Source organism: Zootoca vivipara, chromosome 5 (genome assembly GCF_965207765.1).
Source record: "Zootoca vivipara chromosome 5, rZooViv2.hap1.1, whole genome shotgun sequence".
NCBI lineage: Eukaryota > Metazoa > Chordata > Lepidosauria > Squamata > Lacertidae > Zootoca > Zootoca vivipara.
This window is the reverse complement of record NC_142588.1, coordinates 86,777,857-86,796,265: the sequence shown is the minus strand read 5'-3', so window position 1 is coordinate 86,796,265 and position 18,409 is coordinate 86,777,857. Positions and strand designations below refer to the sequence as shown.

Sequence of the window (18,409 nt, the reverse complement as noted above, 5' to 3'; positions counted from 1 at the left end):
GCCTTTTTCTGCCATAGGAGAAAAACACTTGCTAAAGGCCAGCTCCTAGCTCTGCTGACCCAAATCCACGGCTCAGTTGTATTTGGAAGACCTTGGCCTTACTATGCTTCCTCTTCCTCCGCTTGCATAATTCCTTCTCCATGCATCATGACTGGGCTGAATATTGCATTTTACATTAGCAGCTTTTAAAGAAATATCTGTACTATTTATCAACTGTAAATTTAGGGGAAATGTTTATAAATATATATTTTTTATATATCAAGTGTAAGGTTAAATAGATGCAACTCAGAGCATATATAGTTTTGAACAGAATCTTGTGCTGCCTCTGCTACACGATAGTTTCGAATTTTCAGTATCCTGAAACAAGTCTGGGTCTTTATTTTATTTTAAAGCTCAAGTACAGTCAATAATAGCTTATGAGTCTGCAGCTCATTTGCATCTTGGTGGATAATTTATTTTGTGGAGGCACCAATCCTGCAAAGATTTACAAATTATTTTTTGAGGGGTCATTTACCAAAGGATCTTATTTCTCATGCAAACCTATATCCTAAAAGCAAACCCATTTTCTAAGTCTGGGTCCTTATGTGACCAAAATGTTATCGTGGAGGAGGAGGTAGCAAAAGACTTGAAGAAACCCCAAATTTGTGGAGGTATATAAATTCTTTATATACGAAAACAGACTTTAGAGAAGGGACCTGGGAACTTCTACTTGTGGATTCTCCATACAATGATGGCAGGTCAGGAGCTTTTGCCGAAAATATCTGTGTTCCAAATCATAGTAAGTTTAAAGTATGGTTAGAATATAATACTGACTTTTGCAAACTATTAGGTTCAAAATTCCTGGAGATAAAGGCAAACATGAGCACGTCTTTGCAGGATGTGGAGCCTTAAAATATGAAAGATGCCACTGGAAGCCAAATAAATGTTTGAATGTTTACATTCACTTCCAAGAGAAATCCAGTCTGAGGAAAACATCTGATTATGTGGTTTATGGTTAGCCTGCAAATAAGGGAAAAAAAAACATTTCTGCCTCTAAATACTTAGTGCATTATTAGCCACATATAATAGTTAAAGAAACAACAGTTCTATAGTTTAATGAAGCTTCAAAGTGATGTTTCCGTGCTCTGCTCTTTAATGTAACCTATGCTTTTAACTTGGAACTGTATGGATATTTAGTGTATTTTATTTATAAGGCTGATGAGATAAAAAATTTGCAGAGCACCACAGTAAATGTATTTTTGTACGGTAATGGAAGCATGCCTTCCTTCGATTCTTTTTCCACTTATTAAATTGTATTTATTTTCCTGTATTTATAAAAATCGTGCAATTTTTAAATATGTTCTAAAATAAACTTTGTCTGTGGCTTCAAGTTATTTGTTGCCTGGAGATTTAGAAGGATTTATTTCTGCCAGGCTGAAAGCTATTTCCTCCTCCATACACAAAGTTAATTTGTTTCATTGTGTTAATGGTTAAGAACCAGAGTAGAGTTGCACTTTCGTTCATCCAGTCCCCAAATGGATCCAGGATTTGGTGGAAGACGCAAGCAACCCTGTCAAATCATCTGGAAATAGTGAGCACAAAAAAGTGTGTTTCTGTGTGGTAGAGACAACATAAACCAACACATGCAAAATTGTTTTTTTTTTAATTTAAAACAGTTGCAACCATCTCATTCACATCCCTTCTTGTGGCAGACAGATTCTCTTCAAACGATGATTAGCGTTTCACGCCAACAATTCGGAACAGTGCAAAACTCATCCAAATTGCAAACATTTCCAGGATACAGTAGTTAACCTCAAATAGTGGGGCAGGACTCGTACAGTAATCTGATCCAATGTGAGAAGCAGAAAAGGGAAGGAGTGCGTAAGAGATTAAAATGAAAAGGCACTGCCAGTTCCACCGTAAATTTGCATAGTCGTTCAATGCCTCAGGAATCGGGGGAGGGGGTGACCTAGCAAAACTGCCACAAGGATGGAAAACAAAGGATATAAACTGGAGATACATTTTCAGATAGTTTGCCTTACCGATCTGCAACACAATGGCAGATTCAGATACTTTTAAATATGCTACGTCCATAGTTTCAACTGCAATGATTGAAAAATGTGCCGCAGCACTTTTGGGCCAAACACCACACTCGCAGGTGTTGCTGCCATGAAGTGGTGCCTGCAATAGCACTCATCCTGCACCAGATGCAACTTTTCCCATGGGGTCACTTGGGCCCCATACACATATTAAGCCATAGTTACAAACAAACCATGGTTTACCATGAAACAGCAGCATGCTGGTACACGCTGCTCAAATACTGCCTGCCCTGCGTCTCCCTTTGCAAACAGACCACTGTCGGCTTAGCATTATTTGCAAACCAGCTCAGTGTTGTTGGCTTGATTTCCTCCATATAAACCTCAACAGGATGGCAAGAACAAGCCTTGGTTTCCTCCCATGACTGGAGAGGGAGGAAAACTACAAGTAGTGGTTCACACGTCACGCTAAGCCAGCACTGTAATTAGTTTCCTCCCAGCTCTGCAAAAGAGAAGAGTGGGACGGGCACAATCTGAGCAGCGTTTACCAGCATGGGATTTTAACGCAGCTGGATCTGACATCAGGCACTCGGGGCATGAGCACTAATCTTGTCAGTACATTAAATGTGGAAAAGTTACCATGAAGCAAGTTATCCATGGAATATTTTGTAAAGGAGAGTCCCGGGTGTGCAACAGGAATGAAAGGTTCCACTCGCAGGATTGCCCTCCAGAAAAGATAACTCATGGAGGTGTAATTTTTATACATGTGTGCACTTGCTGGATCATTTCAACAAACTGGCTCTTATTTGCTAGCAAACAGGATGATGCTAATCAAGGAGACATTTAACCCCATTAACAATGGCTTATTCTGGTGTAACATTTGGTACACAGGTCTCGTTTATTAGCACCATACTGTTTGTTGGCAAGGAAGAGCAACTCTCCTAGATTGCATATGATTAACATTGACAAGGAACAAATTGGAGGGAAGAGACCAGCTCCCGTGTCCAATAAAGATTAAGTTTTGATTTTTTTGTCACTTGGGTGTTGCCAAATTGGTGTTCAAAATGTGGCCATCAGCCATCAGGTTGACCATAGTGAAAACAAATGGAAAATTTGGGGTTTCTTCCTCAGTTTACAAATCTACAACAAAGCCAACCGAATTCTAATCAAGTAAATTATCATCCTCTTTCTCTTAAAAGACAACAACTAACTTTGCAGAAAAAATTGAAATGTGAAGCAGTCTTTTAATCAAACTTAATAGAAAGTGGAATCAAAGAGGTCCTTATTCCTATTGTATGGCTCCGTACAGGATCCAATGGGGCTTTTTCATACACAAAGGCTCTTCTCCCGTTCATTTCAATGCCACTCTTGCAGGAAAACATCCCAGCGGATCAAACCTTTTTTGGGAGGCGATTAAGTCAATGATGCAATGGAGTAGTGGAAAAAATGCTGTGCTTGCCAACTGCACACAGGAGGAGGAGCTGCTAGGGACCCCATTTAGCAGAGAAGACAACCAAGGTGACATCCAAACCATATATTTAATGCCCATTTATACCACTTTAACAGTCACAGCTTCTTCATGGCTTCTCCTGTAGTTAAGGGTGCTGAGAGTTGTTCAGAATCCCTTCACAGAGACACAGTTGCCAAGACCCGACAGCTTCCAGCTTTCTTTGGGTGGGGTGTCATGAATGTTAAAGTGGTACGAAAGAGTCCTTCAAATGTATAGCATGGGTGTTGACCCAAAACAGATCCCACAGCCAAATTCTCTACATTTCCCAGAGGGTGAAAAAAGCCCCATTGTTTATATTTAGCTGGGAGTCCTTAAGCTTTAATCCCAGATGTAAGGGCAGTGCCCTCAGCTGTCCGCCACCAATAACCATGTACTTGCCATGCGGAACGAACTGCCCTTTCATCCTAGCTAAAATGCCAATGGACTGAGGAGGAGGTGCTTTTAAAAGTCTTGCCTTCATCCTCCAAAGTCATGCGTGTACCTATTTCACTGTTGGCACTCCCCACTTTAGTAATTACACAGCAATAAGCTAAATTGGGTTAGCCCACAACTTTTATGCGCACAGCCCCGGATGTAAAATGAGAGAAGCATCCACCGAAATCCTCTCTCTGCAAGCTCTGTTCAATGAATTTAAGCTGCAAACCGCCCTGTGATCTTCGGATGAAGGGTGGTACACAAATTTAATAACAATAATCTGTGCTCTTGATCCCATTTCATTTCAACAGGGCTCATGAGGAAGACCTGGTGGGCTGCATCCAGAGTTTATCTGCATCCAAGATTCAAATTCCACCAAGACATACAAGCCTATTTACTGACCCCAAACATAGCCTATGTGAGGAAGAAGTTGAGGATTTGGAGGAAAACGCAGCTCCCCTCCCTCAACCCCCCCCCCCAATATCTCAACTACCATTGAATGCTGTTCTGTCAAGTTTTTCTACCCTGCTTTTTTAAGGCCCTTGGCCCCTGTGGCCCTCGTAGGCAAAACTGCACATGCACACAAATATGTGTGGAGCTTTGTGCTAAAGAACATTCCAAAAGGAGAAGCAGGGAGCAAATGTTTGATAGTGAAGAGCTAGATAATACCTTAAGCACCAATGCCTGAGCTTCTCAGCTGTTGTTCTTTGGGTTTGGATACTGTGCTTTGCATACATTCATCTCTCCCTCTCATATATAAATATTCACACACAGAGAGAGAGAGCTATTTTAGATCAGAGTCTCTATACAGGAAGATAGCTTAACGAGTTTGCTTCTGGGAAATCTGACTGGCTCCCAGATTCAAGAAGGAACATGCTGAGAGTTCCCCTTATTTACACCTAGATATAAGATGCTGGCATAGCAGATCTCGCCTGCTTTGAACGAGCCCTTATACGTCCACAAGGTGGAAGAAAGACCACTTTGCTGAATTTTCGCAGGCACAGGAGACCTTATTTAAATAAGCACAATGTGATAAATCCGGACTCTGCAGAAATCATCAGAATTAGACACATTCTAAGGTAACAGCAAATAGCAGCAGATCAGCCAGCAAATTTTTGTGGTACATTCATAGTGACTTGGGAAGCTGTAATTGAAAGTAGCCTGGGGCTAGGTTGCGAGACAGATCAGCATTCTAGCATGCCTGTAGCAGTGCTGTAAATAAAGCAAAGTGGTGATGGTAGAATAGGCCCCAAGATATAGGCTTTGGATTCACCACTCGCAGTGTTGTTGGGCTCGAAAGCCTCTTTCTGCCTTTTGTGGCTGTTCATTTGTAGAATCTAACCTGAGATACAAGGTCTTAAGCAGCATCACATTTGCCTCAAATGATGCTGGCTCCAAGCATAAATAGCTGAAACACCGATCTTTCCATAAAGAAACTCTGTGTATGTGCATGTATACACATGCACACACAAACACACACACACTGTAATGGCTCCTGAACTTCTGCGCAAGTAGTATGTCATTTACTGCAGATTGATGCTTGATACAGGTATGTCTGCTGTTTTCTATGGTAACAGCTGCATATGCTTGACCCAAATCAGTAGGCACCACTTTATTTGCCATTGTAAATTCCCTAACAATCCAGTAATTCAACAGAGGCAAAGGCAAGTAATAAAAAAGAACTTACCAGGCCTATGAGTTCACACAATGAATTGAGGGGGGAAATACCCATCCCCTCTTTTACGCTTGTAAAGCCATAAAATAGTACAGTGAAAATAGTTTGAAAATAGTGTGAAATTGAAAAGAAGACATTGGAGGCAGTGGGGAGGTTTTTTAGAAAGGGATACTTGGCTCCTTTGCAAACTGCTGACAAGTCAGTATGATGGTTTTAAAATGGAAGGGGAAAAAATCAATCCATCAGCAGGCTATTTCATGGGAAGAAATTTTAAATAATTAAACAAGCTATGCCAGAGGAACAGGACTCCCTGCATATTTGCTAGACACGGTTCCTCTACGGAGCATCATTGCCAGGGAAGGTTATATATTTTAGCTTCTCCATAAAGGGTCCCTATCTTTAAAATATTTTGTAGGAAATACTACAGTGGCATAAAAGTGGAAGGAAAATCAAAGCAGACTGACTTCGGGTCCAGTACATTTTACGACCCTGATGGGGTCTCCTTCTGTGGTAAAGGATTCCCAACCGATCCACAAACATTTGCATGTCCTCACCCTGTGACTCTCCCCCATCTTGTCATCGTAACAACTCTAGTTCCTTGGGTTGGTGGGGCAAGAGCTAGTCACAAGGTGAGCACTTGTAAACGTTACGGAGCAGGATGGGAATACTTGTCATGGAGATCCATGGAGTGGACTTCCCTTTATATGCAAAAGCATGAATAACCGAGGAGGAAAAACAGCCAAGTTGCAGTTTGCTGATCCACAGCCCTACATGAACCATGTGTGAGGATTTATCTCACAATGGGAGAAGCAGACACATGCACAGACACAAATGTGCATACCGATCCACTGAATTGGGTGAAATGAGCACATTCTTATAAAGCGAGTTCTCGAACCATCAGCAATTGCTAGGTCAAGGCATAGAAATGGAAGATATGTTTTGAAGCCACCCAAAGCACCGTTGTGTTTTTTTTGGGGGGGGGGATTGAACACCCAGATTTGTTTGTTTGTTTGGCCAAACTCCAAGCTCCCTTAGCTTCAGTTATTAACCTTGATTTCACACGCCCTCATCTGCAACATATTCTGGGCCATTACATCCTGGGATAACACAGTGCTATTCAAAAAAGAAAAAGGGGGAAAATAAATCTAACCATGGAGATACAACAGAGATCACAACTAAGCCACTTTTTCAGGCTGGCAAACAGATCTTCCACCAAACATTCCCTTCAGGGTGGTGGTAAACTCCCCAGTCAAAGGCAGTGGCTTGGCTACCATCACTGATTCCGTAACAGTCGTTGAGAGTCGAAACTGACTTGCGAGGTAAGAAGGTGGGTGTTTCAGAGTTTGAGAGTAGTCTCGTGTTCTCCAGTTGCTTGTTGCAATCTCCGCTAGTGATCAGAACAGCCTTAAGGTCGCCACAAAGTGTATACATTTTTTAAAAAATCCTAGAACGCACTGTGACCCAACCAAAAATTCCTCTACTACAGTGTAAGAAGGCATCAAATGATTGATCCTGATTTTAAGCTATAAATAGTACCCAAATGTTTTCCTTTTTGCTCCTTTTGGCAGTCCAAAGGCTTTGCTTGTTTGAAACGACTTTTTGGCAGAAGAAAAAGGCTTATGGCTTCTTAAGGCCGAGAGGCATTTACTAAGGCCTAACTTGGTATCCTGCGGTAAAAGTAAATATACCCCAACTCCTTGGGTGGTCGCTCAGAGGCACAGACTTTGAGGTCATTGTAGATCACCCACCTGAAACAAAGAGATGGGAGAAAAAAAGAAAAAAGCAATCAGTGTATTGAGAAATCAGGCTTAATGCCCAATCCTGCAGGGCTCCACATAGGTCAGAATCCTACCCTTACCCAGCATCCTTTTGTCTGGATTATCCGCCTTGAGAGTTCTCAAACAGCAAAGGAATTTACTGCCCAATCTGGATACCTCTTGGTCTTTTTAATATCATTTGCTGAAAATCTTAGGATTATTTTTTTCTGCTGTAAACTGGGGGGTTGCAGACTGCGTCCAGGGATCTGCTGGAACATGCTGCATTTCATGGGCAGGATTAAAGCCATGTTCAGATTGGAGTTCGTGTCAGCATTTGGAGAGAAGCGATAAGCATGGGCCCAACATCAATGCAGGTGAATCTTGCCAGAAAGGACAGAACGTGAGGGGGAACAGTAGAGCTTAGGAGACAAGAGCATGATTGGATTGAGGCAGGTGGAAAGGAGGAGAAAGGTCAGGTAGCTCCAGCAATGCTAACTTGGAAGCCTGCCCTAGTCCTTTCAGTGGAATTTGCTTCCACGAAAAAGTGGTTAGGACCAAAGTGCCATGCTCACTTCGAGCTTTGTTCAATCCTGGTAGTTTTACTCATTTTATATTATCTAACAGTTCCACCTACTCACCTTCCCTCCTTTTTGAGATGACAAACATAATGGCCACTCATTGTGGATGTTCCCATGTGACTGATGAACCCAAAAAGTTCATATCCTGTGCAAGGAAAATACCAAATATGAGAAGCAGGGATGTGAAGAGATGTCCTTAGTAAGCCAAGTCCAGCAGTCGCATCTTGCCAGCATCATGTTAGTTATCCATTCGTTCACTCATCGTATTTTGAAACTTCCCCTCCCTCAGGGAATTCAGGGGGACATACTATGCTCGTCTGTCCCTCCCTCCCAAGAAATCCATTTTAGAAATGAAACAGACATCTGGAAAATAGCACAGAACATGCATGTAGAAAGTCGAGAGACTTAATGTAAACACTTACACACCCGGAAGTAAAAACCGGGCATGGTCTCTCTGTCCCCTCTACAGCCCATGCTTGTACAGAGAAACATACTGAAATGTATTGGGTCTGGCATAGCAACTGTTATATGAGATTATCTACCATGTGTTTTGATACTTTGTCGTGTGCAAAGAGGAGTCATATCACAATCTCAGCCACACTTAACCTTCCCTGGATTATAGATGTCTGCTGGGATTAATGGTATTTTGAATTAAGGAGAAATTGTTCAAATGTTTGATATTATATTTTATTGCTTGTTTTTATGAATATATTTTAAACTGATAGAACCTGCAACATTGGCGTTATCACCACTGCGCTCCAACCAAATAATTATAATGATGCCCCAAAATACACTTCCATATTCCAATTATTCAGATGGCCCCACAAAAACCTTGTGAGAAACAGAGTCAAGCACTATTTGCTACTTCCAGGCTTTCTAAGGTGACTGTGGTCTACAATACTTCTTTCTGCTCAGTACTCTTCAGCTGCTGCCCAACAGCTCCATCTTGCGGCTAGTTTTGGATTTTCCTCCCTGCAAGGATCATTGTGACCATCGAGGTAAAAAACCGAAGCAGATTATCTTTTGTTACGGGCAGATATAAAAATGAGGAGAAAACATGAGTCTAAATGTGTCCATGCAGCACAGACAAATGTCTGCCCCCTCTGGGCATCTGTATCAAAAGCTGCTTCAAATCAAAAGTCCACACAGCTTGCATTATCTAGTCTAACTAGAGCTATGGGATCTTAAGACAAAGGCAGACTTGCCACCAGAGGCACTTTAATGAGAGTTGCCAGGGGCTAAACCTGAGGTCTGCTGCACACCAAAGAATTGTTTCACACATTACAGTCGACGCTCGGGTTGCAAAAGTGATCTGTGCGGGAGGCACGTTCGCAACCCGCAGCGTTCGCAACCCGCAGCACCACGTCTGTGCACACACGGGTTGCAATTTGGTGCTTCTGTGCATGTGCGAGCGCTGAAACCCGGATGTAACCCATTCCGGTACTTCCGGGTTCAGCATGGGGCACAACCCAAAAATGTGCAACCCGAAGCGTCTGTAACCTGAGGTATGACTGACTGCACACAGTAACAAGCCCAGGTTTGCCATCAAGCATACATTCAGCAGGGGACCTGCAGTGAATCCTGGCTCCTTAGCGAGCGTATCGTTACAACAAATATTGTACATTTGAAGGTGTGCTTATGAAAATGTTTCTTCCCATTCCCTTTTTGCATCAGGAAGAGGTCTGTAGAACTCAAAAGCCAACTTGCTGATTTAGGGTTTTTAGTTGGCCATAATTAGAATTCTTAAAAATAGACCAGATATGACTAGACTGCATTTTTTTGGTCTTACTCATGCAGCACAAAATAACCCCATTTGTCGAATAAAATAGACAAATGAACCTATCCTTCCTTGCTGACCTTTACAAGGTTGGACAAAACTTAGCTATTCTGACAGGCATTTCAGGGTATCTTGAGAGGGTTTGGGCTTTTAATACTGCTACTGTTGATCTTTAGCCATTTAGTTTGTGTTGGCAGTTTCAGTGAATTGATTTTGGTATTTGTCATTTTAAGACTGATTGATAATTGTACATTTTGTACATGGTTGTATACCACCATTTCCATTGACAGTGGAAAAGTGATTCATAACTGTAGCAAATACATTTGGGGAAAGGGAATAAGATATGAACAAGCAAAGCAAAGTGCCTATGGGAAACATACGCCCAGAGCCGTCTTTGATCCTGGGTCCTTCTGGATCAGATTCTGCAAGGATGTTGGCATTCACATGGTTCTCTAGGTCCATGGTTTCAGAAGTCATTTCGTTCTCCTCCTCTGGCTCTGGGTGACTGAAGATCCAGTCTAATGCATGCTCCAGGTTATTATTCTGCCAACCAATAGGAAAATAAAATAGCCAACACAGCCATCAGCATCTGTACAACCATTGTGGTTTGGGTGCCCTTTCCCAAACATAAAAACCTGTTGCTGCATTGTTCCCTTTGTATGGGAAACAGAAACAAAAGGTGCAGGGACAAAACCTGCTGCAAATGGAGACATTCTCATTGCAGTAGAGAGGCTTCTTCTTCTTAACATGTCTGAAGCTCATGTAAAGCCATAGCTGAGTTGATTTAAGCACCATGGACAGTGACAACCCCAACAGAGTCTCCTTCAGTTCAGCAGAGCAGCTGTTATTAGATTCTGCAATGTGGTTGCCATAATCCCATATTTGCTCCTATGTCATATTTAACTTCCACCCACAGAGTTTGGACAGATTGTGTTGGTCTGGTACCAAACTAAGAATACCCTCCCCTAGCTGGACAAGTAATCCTCTATCTTAACCAATGGGAAGAGCAAGTGTTACAAATATTATGATGCCAGGGGAGGGCAACAAATGAATGGCGCCCTCAGGCTGCTGCAGCAGCAGTAATAAAAAATGCAAGCTAACTTAATTCAGCATCAGCTTTTGCAAGCTACAGCCTACTTTATCCATGTCATTCATATAATTATGTCAGCTCATGCCCATCAATCTCAGGCCCAGATAACTTTGTCCTTATGATTCTATAAGCCTCTTATTCAGTTCACTGTTACTCAAACTGCACATTTCTGAATTTTCCACCCCAGCTCTTTCCCATCCTCACCAGGTGAGAATGCCTTTCGCCATCAACCTGCTGGCTAGTGTAGTAACTTTCAGCAGAAGATAAGCATCTCTAAAAGACAGGCAAGCATCCGTTGCAACAAAGAATGACAGGGTACCAGGTTGAGGCAGGCTGTGCTATAAAAACTATAAATAGGCACCTCAAACGGAGACGTTCTGAGTATTGGTTAAAGAGTTGCATTCTCTTTAAAAGTCTCAAGCCAGTCTTCCTAAAGCTGCTTCCCAACCCTCAATAAGCTATTGGCAAAGAAGATTTTGCAGCCAAGATTTTCCCCTAACCAGTACCTATGAACAGGATGCTGCATGAACTTAATTCCCCAAAGGAAAAGTAGTGCAAGGTCTTCCTTTGTCAAATGTCTTGCTGCCACTGCTAATGGCAACTAAAGGGCTTGTTCTGCTTTGGATAATGACATTAATTTACCATACCAGCTTTTGAAAGTCATATTTGATGAGGAAGTGGAGGATGTCTGCATCTGTGCTAAAAATAGACCCCCAAATTTGCCGGACGACTCACTGTTGCCCGTAGCGCATGGAAAGCTATATTCCGCTGAAAGCCCATAGAGGTAATGATGGCAACCATTTCTTCTGGGGGCTGGTTATCCAGCCCAACAACTGCTGCTCCACCTGCCCCAGGAAAAGTGGCTCCTCCGTAACCAGGGATGGCTAAGGGCTCTGCAAAATCTGGAACATAAGCAGCAAATATTTAAATCTATGCAAGCAAATTGAGTGCCTATTTCTAAACCAGGAGAAGCTGAGTTCCAGTCACCGGACAGCAACAACAAGAGAGGGTTGTTCCTTTTACGCCTTGCTTGTGGGGTCCATGGTGGGAAGCAGAAACTTTGAACTAGGTGGACGTTTGGGACTGATCAAGCAGGACTCCACTTATGTTCATACAGATGTATTTGCAAGGCAGGAAGCAGATGACTTGATACCTGCAAAGTCCATCCCACACCCATTATTCTGCAATGATAAGCTAATCTAGGATGGAAGTGTGCATGCACACGGAAGCTCATACCAATGACAAACTTAGTTGGTCTCTAAGGTGCTATTGGAAGGAATTTTTTAATTTTGTTTCGACTAGTATACCTGAAGGAGCGTCTCCACCTCCATCATTCTGCCTGGACACTGAGGTCCAGCACCGAGGGCCTTCTGGCGGTTCCCTCGTTGCGAGAAGCCTAGTTTCAGGGAACTAGGCAGAGGGCCTTCTCGGTGGTGGTGCCTGCCCTGTGGAATGCCCTCCCAACAGATGTCAAAGAGGAAAACAACTACCAGACTTTTAGAAGACATCTGAAGGCAGCCCTGTTCAGGGAGGCTTTTAATGCTTAATAGATTATTGTGTTTTATTTTTCTGTTGGAAGCCGCCCAGAGCGGCTGGGGAAACCCAGCCAGATGGGCGGGGTATAAATAATAAATTATTATTATTATTATTATTAGGATGGAACAGTGAAGGAAGCTGGTGAAGCTGTGGATTGCTTCCAACTAAAAGGAAGCATAGAACTGCCCTAGCAGGCATGGTGGTGTCTATTGCAGACATATGTGCACCCAATCAGATTACAGACCTGGTTCTTCCATGTGGGCAATGATCCAGTTGAAAGCCACCTCAGCACCCATGTTGCCTGTGTAGTAGACAGCTTTACGGCATGCTTCCAGTGGAAAACCCATCTCAGCTAGCTGCATCACTGAGGATTCATCAATATCTGGAGCTGAGAGAGAGAGAGAGAGAGAGAGAGAGAGAGAGAGAGAGAGAGAGAGAGAGAGAGAGAGAGAGAGAGAGAGAGAGAGGACATTCCCAATGTGAGAAGCTGTCAAACAAAACAGAGCAAAGCAAAACACCATCCTACCCCATCAATGGACAGGGCTTTGCGCTTCAGCTGTGGCACAAAATGTGCAGTTTTCATAGAACTGAGCACCCGCAATTTGCTGCCCATTTCAAAACCTTTCTGGCCCTCATAATTGTAATAAAAAGGTTGAGGCAGCATCTGTTGGAAACTCCAACTATCCAGTAAAAGAGAAAGATGGTTAATTTTATAGCCCTGGCTGCCACCAACCTTACTCTCACCCTCTAATATTAATCACTCATCTTTTTTCCAATTCTGAGCCCTGTCCTGTTTTTGAGGTTTCCAAATGCTGAAAATGCCTTTTAATTATCACACACTTTGCATGCTTAGCAGATCTGCTCTCCTGTTAATTTATTCAAATTGTAACGTTCAGGCTTTTAAAAAAATATATTGTCCAGAACACACAACCCTAGCATTAGTGTGCATGGAATGTGCACACATTAGTGTGCATGGAATGTCACATTCAATTTTATACTTGCTAAGACCAGCAGACAACTGAACATCTGTGTAACTTTCTACAATGATCTTGCATTTACACAGGCTCAGTTTCGCTCTAAAGAATAACAAAGCATAAATCACTCAGAGAAAAATGAACATGCACTACTGAAATGCAAGCACATAAATGGTTTTTAGAGCCTACAAAGATCGGCATGTTGAGGCATTTGCTATTCCCTAGGGACCCAGGTGGCGCTGTGGTTAAACCACTGAGCCTAGGGCTTGCTGATCAGAAGGTTGGCGGTTCGAATCCCTGTGACAGGGTGAGCTCCCGTTACTCGGTCCCAGCTCCTGCCAACCTAGCAGTTTGAAAGCACGTCAAAATGCAAGTAGATAAATAGGAACCGCTACAGCGGGAAGGTAAACGGCGTTTCCATGTGCTGCTCTGGTTCGCCAGAAGTGGCTTTGTCATGCTGGCCACATGACCTGGAAGCTATACGCCGGCTCCCTCGGCCAATAATGCGAGATGAGCGCGCAACCCCAGAGTCAGTCACGACTGGACCTAATGGTCAGGGGCCCCTTTACCTTTTACCTATGCTGAGACACAGGAACATTTCAGAGGGATCGCAATGCTAGCTTCCCAGGTTATTCTGTACCACAGCTACTCCAAATGGCGCTGTGGTTAAACCACAGAGCCTAGAGCTTGCTGATCAGAAGGTCGGCGGTTCGAATCCCTGTGACGGGGTGAGCTTCCGTTGCTTGGTCCCAGCTCCTGCCAACCTAGCAGTTCGAAAGCACGTCAAAATGCAAGTAGATAAATAGGAACCGCTACAGCGGGAAGGTAAACGGTGTTTCCATGTGCTGCTCTGGTTTGCCAGAAGCGGCTTTGTCATGCTGGCCACATGACCTGGAAGCTATACGCCGGCTCTCTCGGCCAATAATGCGAGATGAGCGCGCAACCCCAGAGTCGGTCACGACTGGACCTAATGGTCAGGGGTCCCTTTACCTTTACCATATACATTACTGGAGCCTCAGCAACAGATTTGCCACTAAGGTTTGGCAAAAGGGTGAGTTGAAGGCAATAGCTTCAGTCTATTTAAACTCAGACAGGATTGCCAATGTTATGGTTCATCATCCACAGGAATCCGCAATTGCATTGTGGGGTGTATGTGTGTAAGGCAGAATGCAAAGTGAGGGCAACTTTCAATAGTCTTGGAACCATAATCTATTGCACAGCTGGAAGCAGAAATTTCTCAGGACGCTCTGGCCCTTAGCACTAAAAGCCAGCCACTTGAGCAAATTGGCATAGGGAATACAGAATGGAGACCATAATATTAGCTTCAGGTGAGCCATTAACTGTCAAGCAAACAGCCCAAATGTTCCAGGTGCAACAGCAGTGCTCTGTCTACTAGACAGCTAAGGCTGGAAGTCTTCAATTTAATGCAGAGTGGGGGACCTCTAGTCCAGAGAACCTTCCCATCTCACCTGTGGGCCTCTCCCCCGTTGACCCTGCCCACTTCCTCAGTCCCACAATGCTTTTCGCGACCCTTCGGTGTTAGGTTTAATGTTTTATATTTCTACTTGCTGGGTTATTCTGGCATTGGGCATCCCGGTTGGGGTGTGCCCCTCCTCAGAGAGTCTCATCTGGCATATTCCTTGTGGTTATTTTCATACAATGTAAAGCTTCTTGTAAAAAATTCTCAGGTCTTTTAAAAAAAAACCCTGCAATATTTATGTTTTGAATCACTGCTTGGATGTTATTGGGCAGCCTATTTAAAATACCAAAAATAAACAAAAAAAATTATTAAAAAATCAATTATGCAATTCTCCCACCCCCAAATTCAGGCACATTCCAAGGTGATTTGATTCAATCGGATTTGTTAAAAATCTAAATCTGCTCCTTTTTATTCCCATCTGATAAACTGGGCCCTGGGGTCAGAAGATGTTAATCTGCAGAAAAAGAAAATATGTCTCTCAATGGCCAAATGGAATCTCCACGTTCCAAAACAGAGTACCCTCAGAATACTAGGAAGCCAGAACAAACAAGGGAGAGCTGTTGTCATCATGCCCTACTTTGTAGGCTTTCCAGAAGTATTTGGCTGGCAACTGTTGGAAGCCAAAGACTGTTTCGTGGGTTTGATCCAACAAGGCTATTCCAATGGCAATACATAAATCTGATGCTCCGTCCAATGTGGGAGCAAAGAATTATGCCAAAGAAAATTAGCATTCCCAAGCCTTAAACCAATTGTGAGGGAGTAAAGATGAAGACAATTCCAACACAGGAGAGCAGTCTCTGATGTCTCCCTGGTACTTTTCACATAATCAAGCAAACTTTAAGAATAGGTTGGAAGACATTCAAAACAATGGCACAATTAAAAGCCCAAAGAGAAGAGCTTCCATGCATCTCTCTACAGATAGAGAACCCCTGCGCAGCAGCAAATAAGTTCACTAAAACAGCCTTTAAAAAATAAATAAAGCCAACATAATGAAATGGAATGAAATGAAATACATACGCTCCATGAAATGGTTCGTCATGCCATCTGAAAGTGAAGAAGGCAAAGTGAGGGAGTGTGCACTGGGATGGCGAGAGAGAGGAAGCTGGCCAGTTCTGCGTTGGGTGCAAACACTAGATCCCATCACTGCTATAGAGTCAAGGCCTTGTTCGGACATTAGATGTGCTTGTTTCCATAGGACTAGGGCTTCAGATCTGGTCAAAGGGATCTGTGCCATTGGCCTAACCAATTATGCTCAGTCCACCTTCCCCTGCTTCGTTGCATAGGTGTGCGCACACACCTGCAGGCTGACCACATCTATGCATCTCCTCTAAATCAGGTCCTCAATCTTCTATGTACTTTGTGGCCCACCAGAACTACCCCAATGCCTATGCTTGAGTAGGCTCCTCATTCTCCATTGCTTGCTCCTCATATACATACAGTACTTCCAGGTTGTGTCTTTGGAGCTCAGTCTCAATTCCTGTCTCCACACTGTACAAAATTTTGTCAAGGAATGGAATCCCACTTACTAAACCAGGAAACAGGCCTCAATTCTATAACTGGCTACACCTCTCACACCCATAAGCCCAGCGCCCAATGGCTGCGGTGCAAAGGATGTGCCATGGAGATGTTGGAGCTTGTCATCCCAGAAGAAGTCCCATGTGAACAGATAGGGAGCAAAAGTGACAAAGGAACAGAAAAGAAGTTCAACTAACAGTTGTGGTGGAGAATGGTGGGGAAGTAGAGATCCTCGTGGTAGCAGGCAGTACCTTTGGGGTCATCAGGAATGATAATGGGCGGAGAGATATCTGGGAGCTCCTCCTCTCCTGGTTGGAGGCCTGTGGCACGGAGGTGGCTGATGTCCAGAAGATCTGGCATGTCTATGGAAACCTCTGCAAACACAGCAGGGCAAATAAGCCTATAGATGCACAGCAAATACATTACAGGAACATTAAAGCTCAGCTCCCCAAACCCAGTGCTTTAGTACTAAACAAAAAAAAAGTAGGGACTGATTCTCCATAACAATGGTTTCTGTGCTCTCAGGGAATCCCAGGAAACCTTACAGGAGAACCCAGGACAATATAGAACAGAATATTCAGAGCACATACCAAGCTTCTTAGGTATCCAATCCAAGCCAAAAGTGAACTTCTTTATCTGTACTACTAGGTACTCAGGAAATGAAGCAAAGCGAGAGGTTCTGGAAACAAAAGCAATTTCATGTGAATGAAGCTGAGCCATAGGAATGCAAAACCAAAAGAGTGCCACACTCAAAAACAGATTCATGTTGGAAGAATGGAAGGAGACTGAAGGATCTGTATTGGGACCAGGGACTTTTTAATTTGTTCAAAAGCAATCTGGAGTCTGGTCTGATCCAGGAGGAATCCTCTTATGTACTCAATATGTAGCTGGGAGTGGGGATTTGGAGGCAATGAGGAGCAAGGAAAAGCCAGTCCCCACAAACACAGATACAAAGGTTCCTGAATTTAATCCTATTTCTATTTGTATTCCCAAGCCATTCAGGAGGCTGCGATTGAAGCTTCATAAGAACATCTCTCTCTCTCTTAACATGCATACCCATGTACAGGACAAATTGCAGACTCACTTAACTCCAGCAGACTTGGCTTGAAGGGCACTGCTCCAGAAGTCTTCTACATTATCTGGTTCTGAAAAGGCCTGCAAACAGGCACTAAAAGGGATTTTGGCGCGTACGAGCTCCGGCAGGGGCCTCCTTGCAGTTTCAGCTTCTCTCCTCTTCAATTCGTAAGCAATCAGTTCATCTAACCAGGAACAGAAGCAACAACAGAGGGCCATTGCGTGTGGAGAATGGACAGCCTTATGTGAGGCACTCAGATAATAAATACTGCATTCTCACATGCAGTCTCCTTCAAGTTTCTTTCCTCACTAACCATAAGCATGGTTTGTTATTTTGCTATCTAGGATTTACAGTTAAGGTTGAAGTTGGTTAGGAAGACATAGGAAGCTGCCTCATACCATGTCCACACAGATCGGTTTTGTCTACACAGATTGGAAGTAACCCTCTTGGTTCCAGGTAGGTGTCCTTCCCAGCCTTACCTGAAGAAGCTAGAGATGAGTTATGACCTTTTCCCAGAGGTCAGTCAGTGTGGACAATTCTGAGCTGGATAGACCAATGGTCTGACAAGGCAATTTCCTGTGTCACCATTCCCCCCATGATGCAATATACAGAAGAAAGAAGAATGTTGGGTGCCCTCAACTGTCATTTCAAACAGGTCAGCAGTGTTGCCCAACAGGCCTGACTAGTGCCTTGCATGAAAATAATCCTCTGTAACGTTCTGGGATTCCATCTCAGCTAACGCAGAAGAGGTTCCCTCAAAGTGCAAATTTCCACTGATCGTCATGAAGTATTCCACTTAATCCATCTGGTCTCAGAAGTCAGGATGAATGAATGAATTTATTATTTTGGTCACAGACCAGTTCCAGCTCACATACAAAATCAGGGAAGTCATGAAACACAATAGGGATACATTTAAATTAGCAGTTCGGTATAACAGGGACAGTACAGATATAGCAGCAGTTAAAATACATAAATTAGATCTTACTCACTAAAATATAACCTGAAGTTGTCCT

At 43.2% G+C, this 18,409-nt stretch overlaps 1 protein-coding gene across 3 annotated transcripts in view; it reads right to left on the bottom strand.

The window, feature by feature from the left end:
- Positions 1-5,867: 5,867 nt before the first annotated feature.
- USP13 (ubiquitin specific peptidase 13) overlaps positions 5,868-18,409 on the bottom strand; it is a 66,932-nt gene continuing 54,390 nt past the window's right edge. Inside the window, exons 13-21 of one of the 3 annotated variants that reach the window (XM_035133042.3) lie at positions 17,406-17,580; positions 16,912-17,000; positions 16,519-16,695; positions 15,824-15,850; positions 12,597-12,740; positions 11,552-11,718; positions 10,107-10,269; positions 8,010-8,094; positions 5,868-7,362 (exon numbers count right to left, since the gene is read on the bottom strand). In XM_035133042.3, the coding sequence (XP_034988933.3) occupies positions 7,269-7,362; positions 8,010-8,094; positions 10,107-10,269; positions 11,552-11,718; positions 12,597-12,740; positions 15,824-15,850; positions 16,519-16,695; positions 16,912-17,000; positions 17,406-17,580 (1,121 nt within the window). In that variant the 3' untranslated portion in view covers positions 5,868-7,268. The remainder of the gene's footprint in view (positions 7,363-8,009; positions 8,095-10,106; positions 10,270-11,551; positions 11,719-12,596; positions 12,741-15,823; positions 15,851-16,518; positions 16,696-16,911; positions 17,001-17,405; positions 17,581-18,409) is intronic. The other 2 variants (XM_060274355.2, XM_088669215.1) reach the window with 2 other exon arrangements.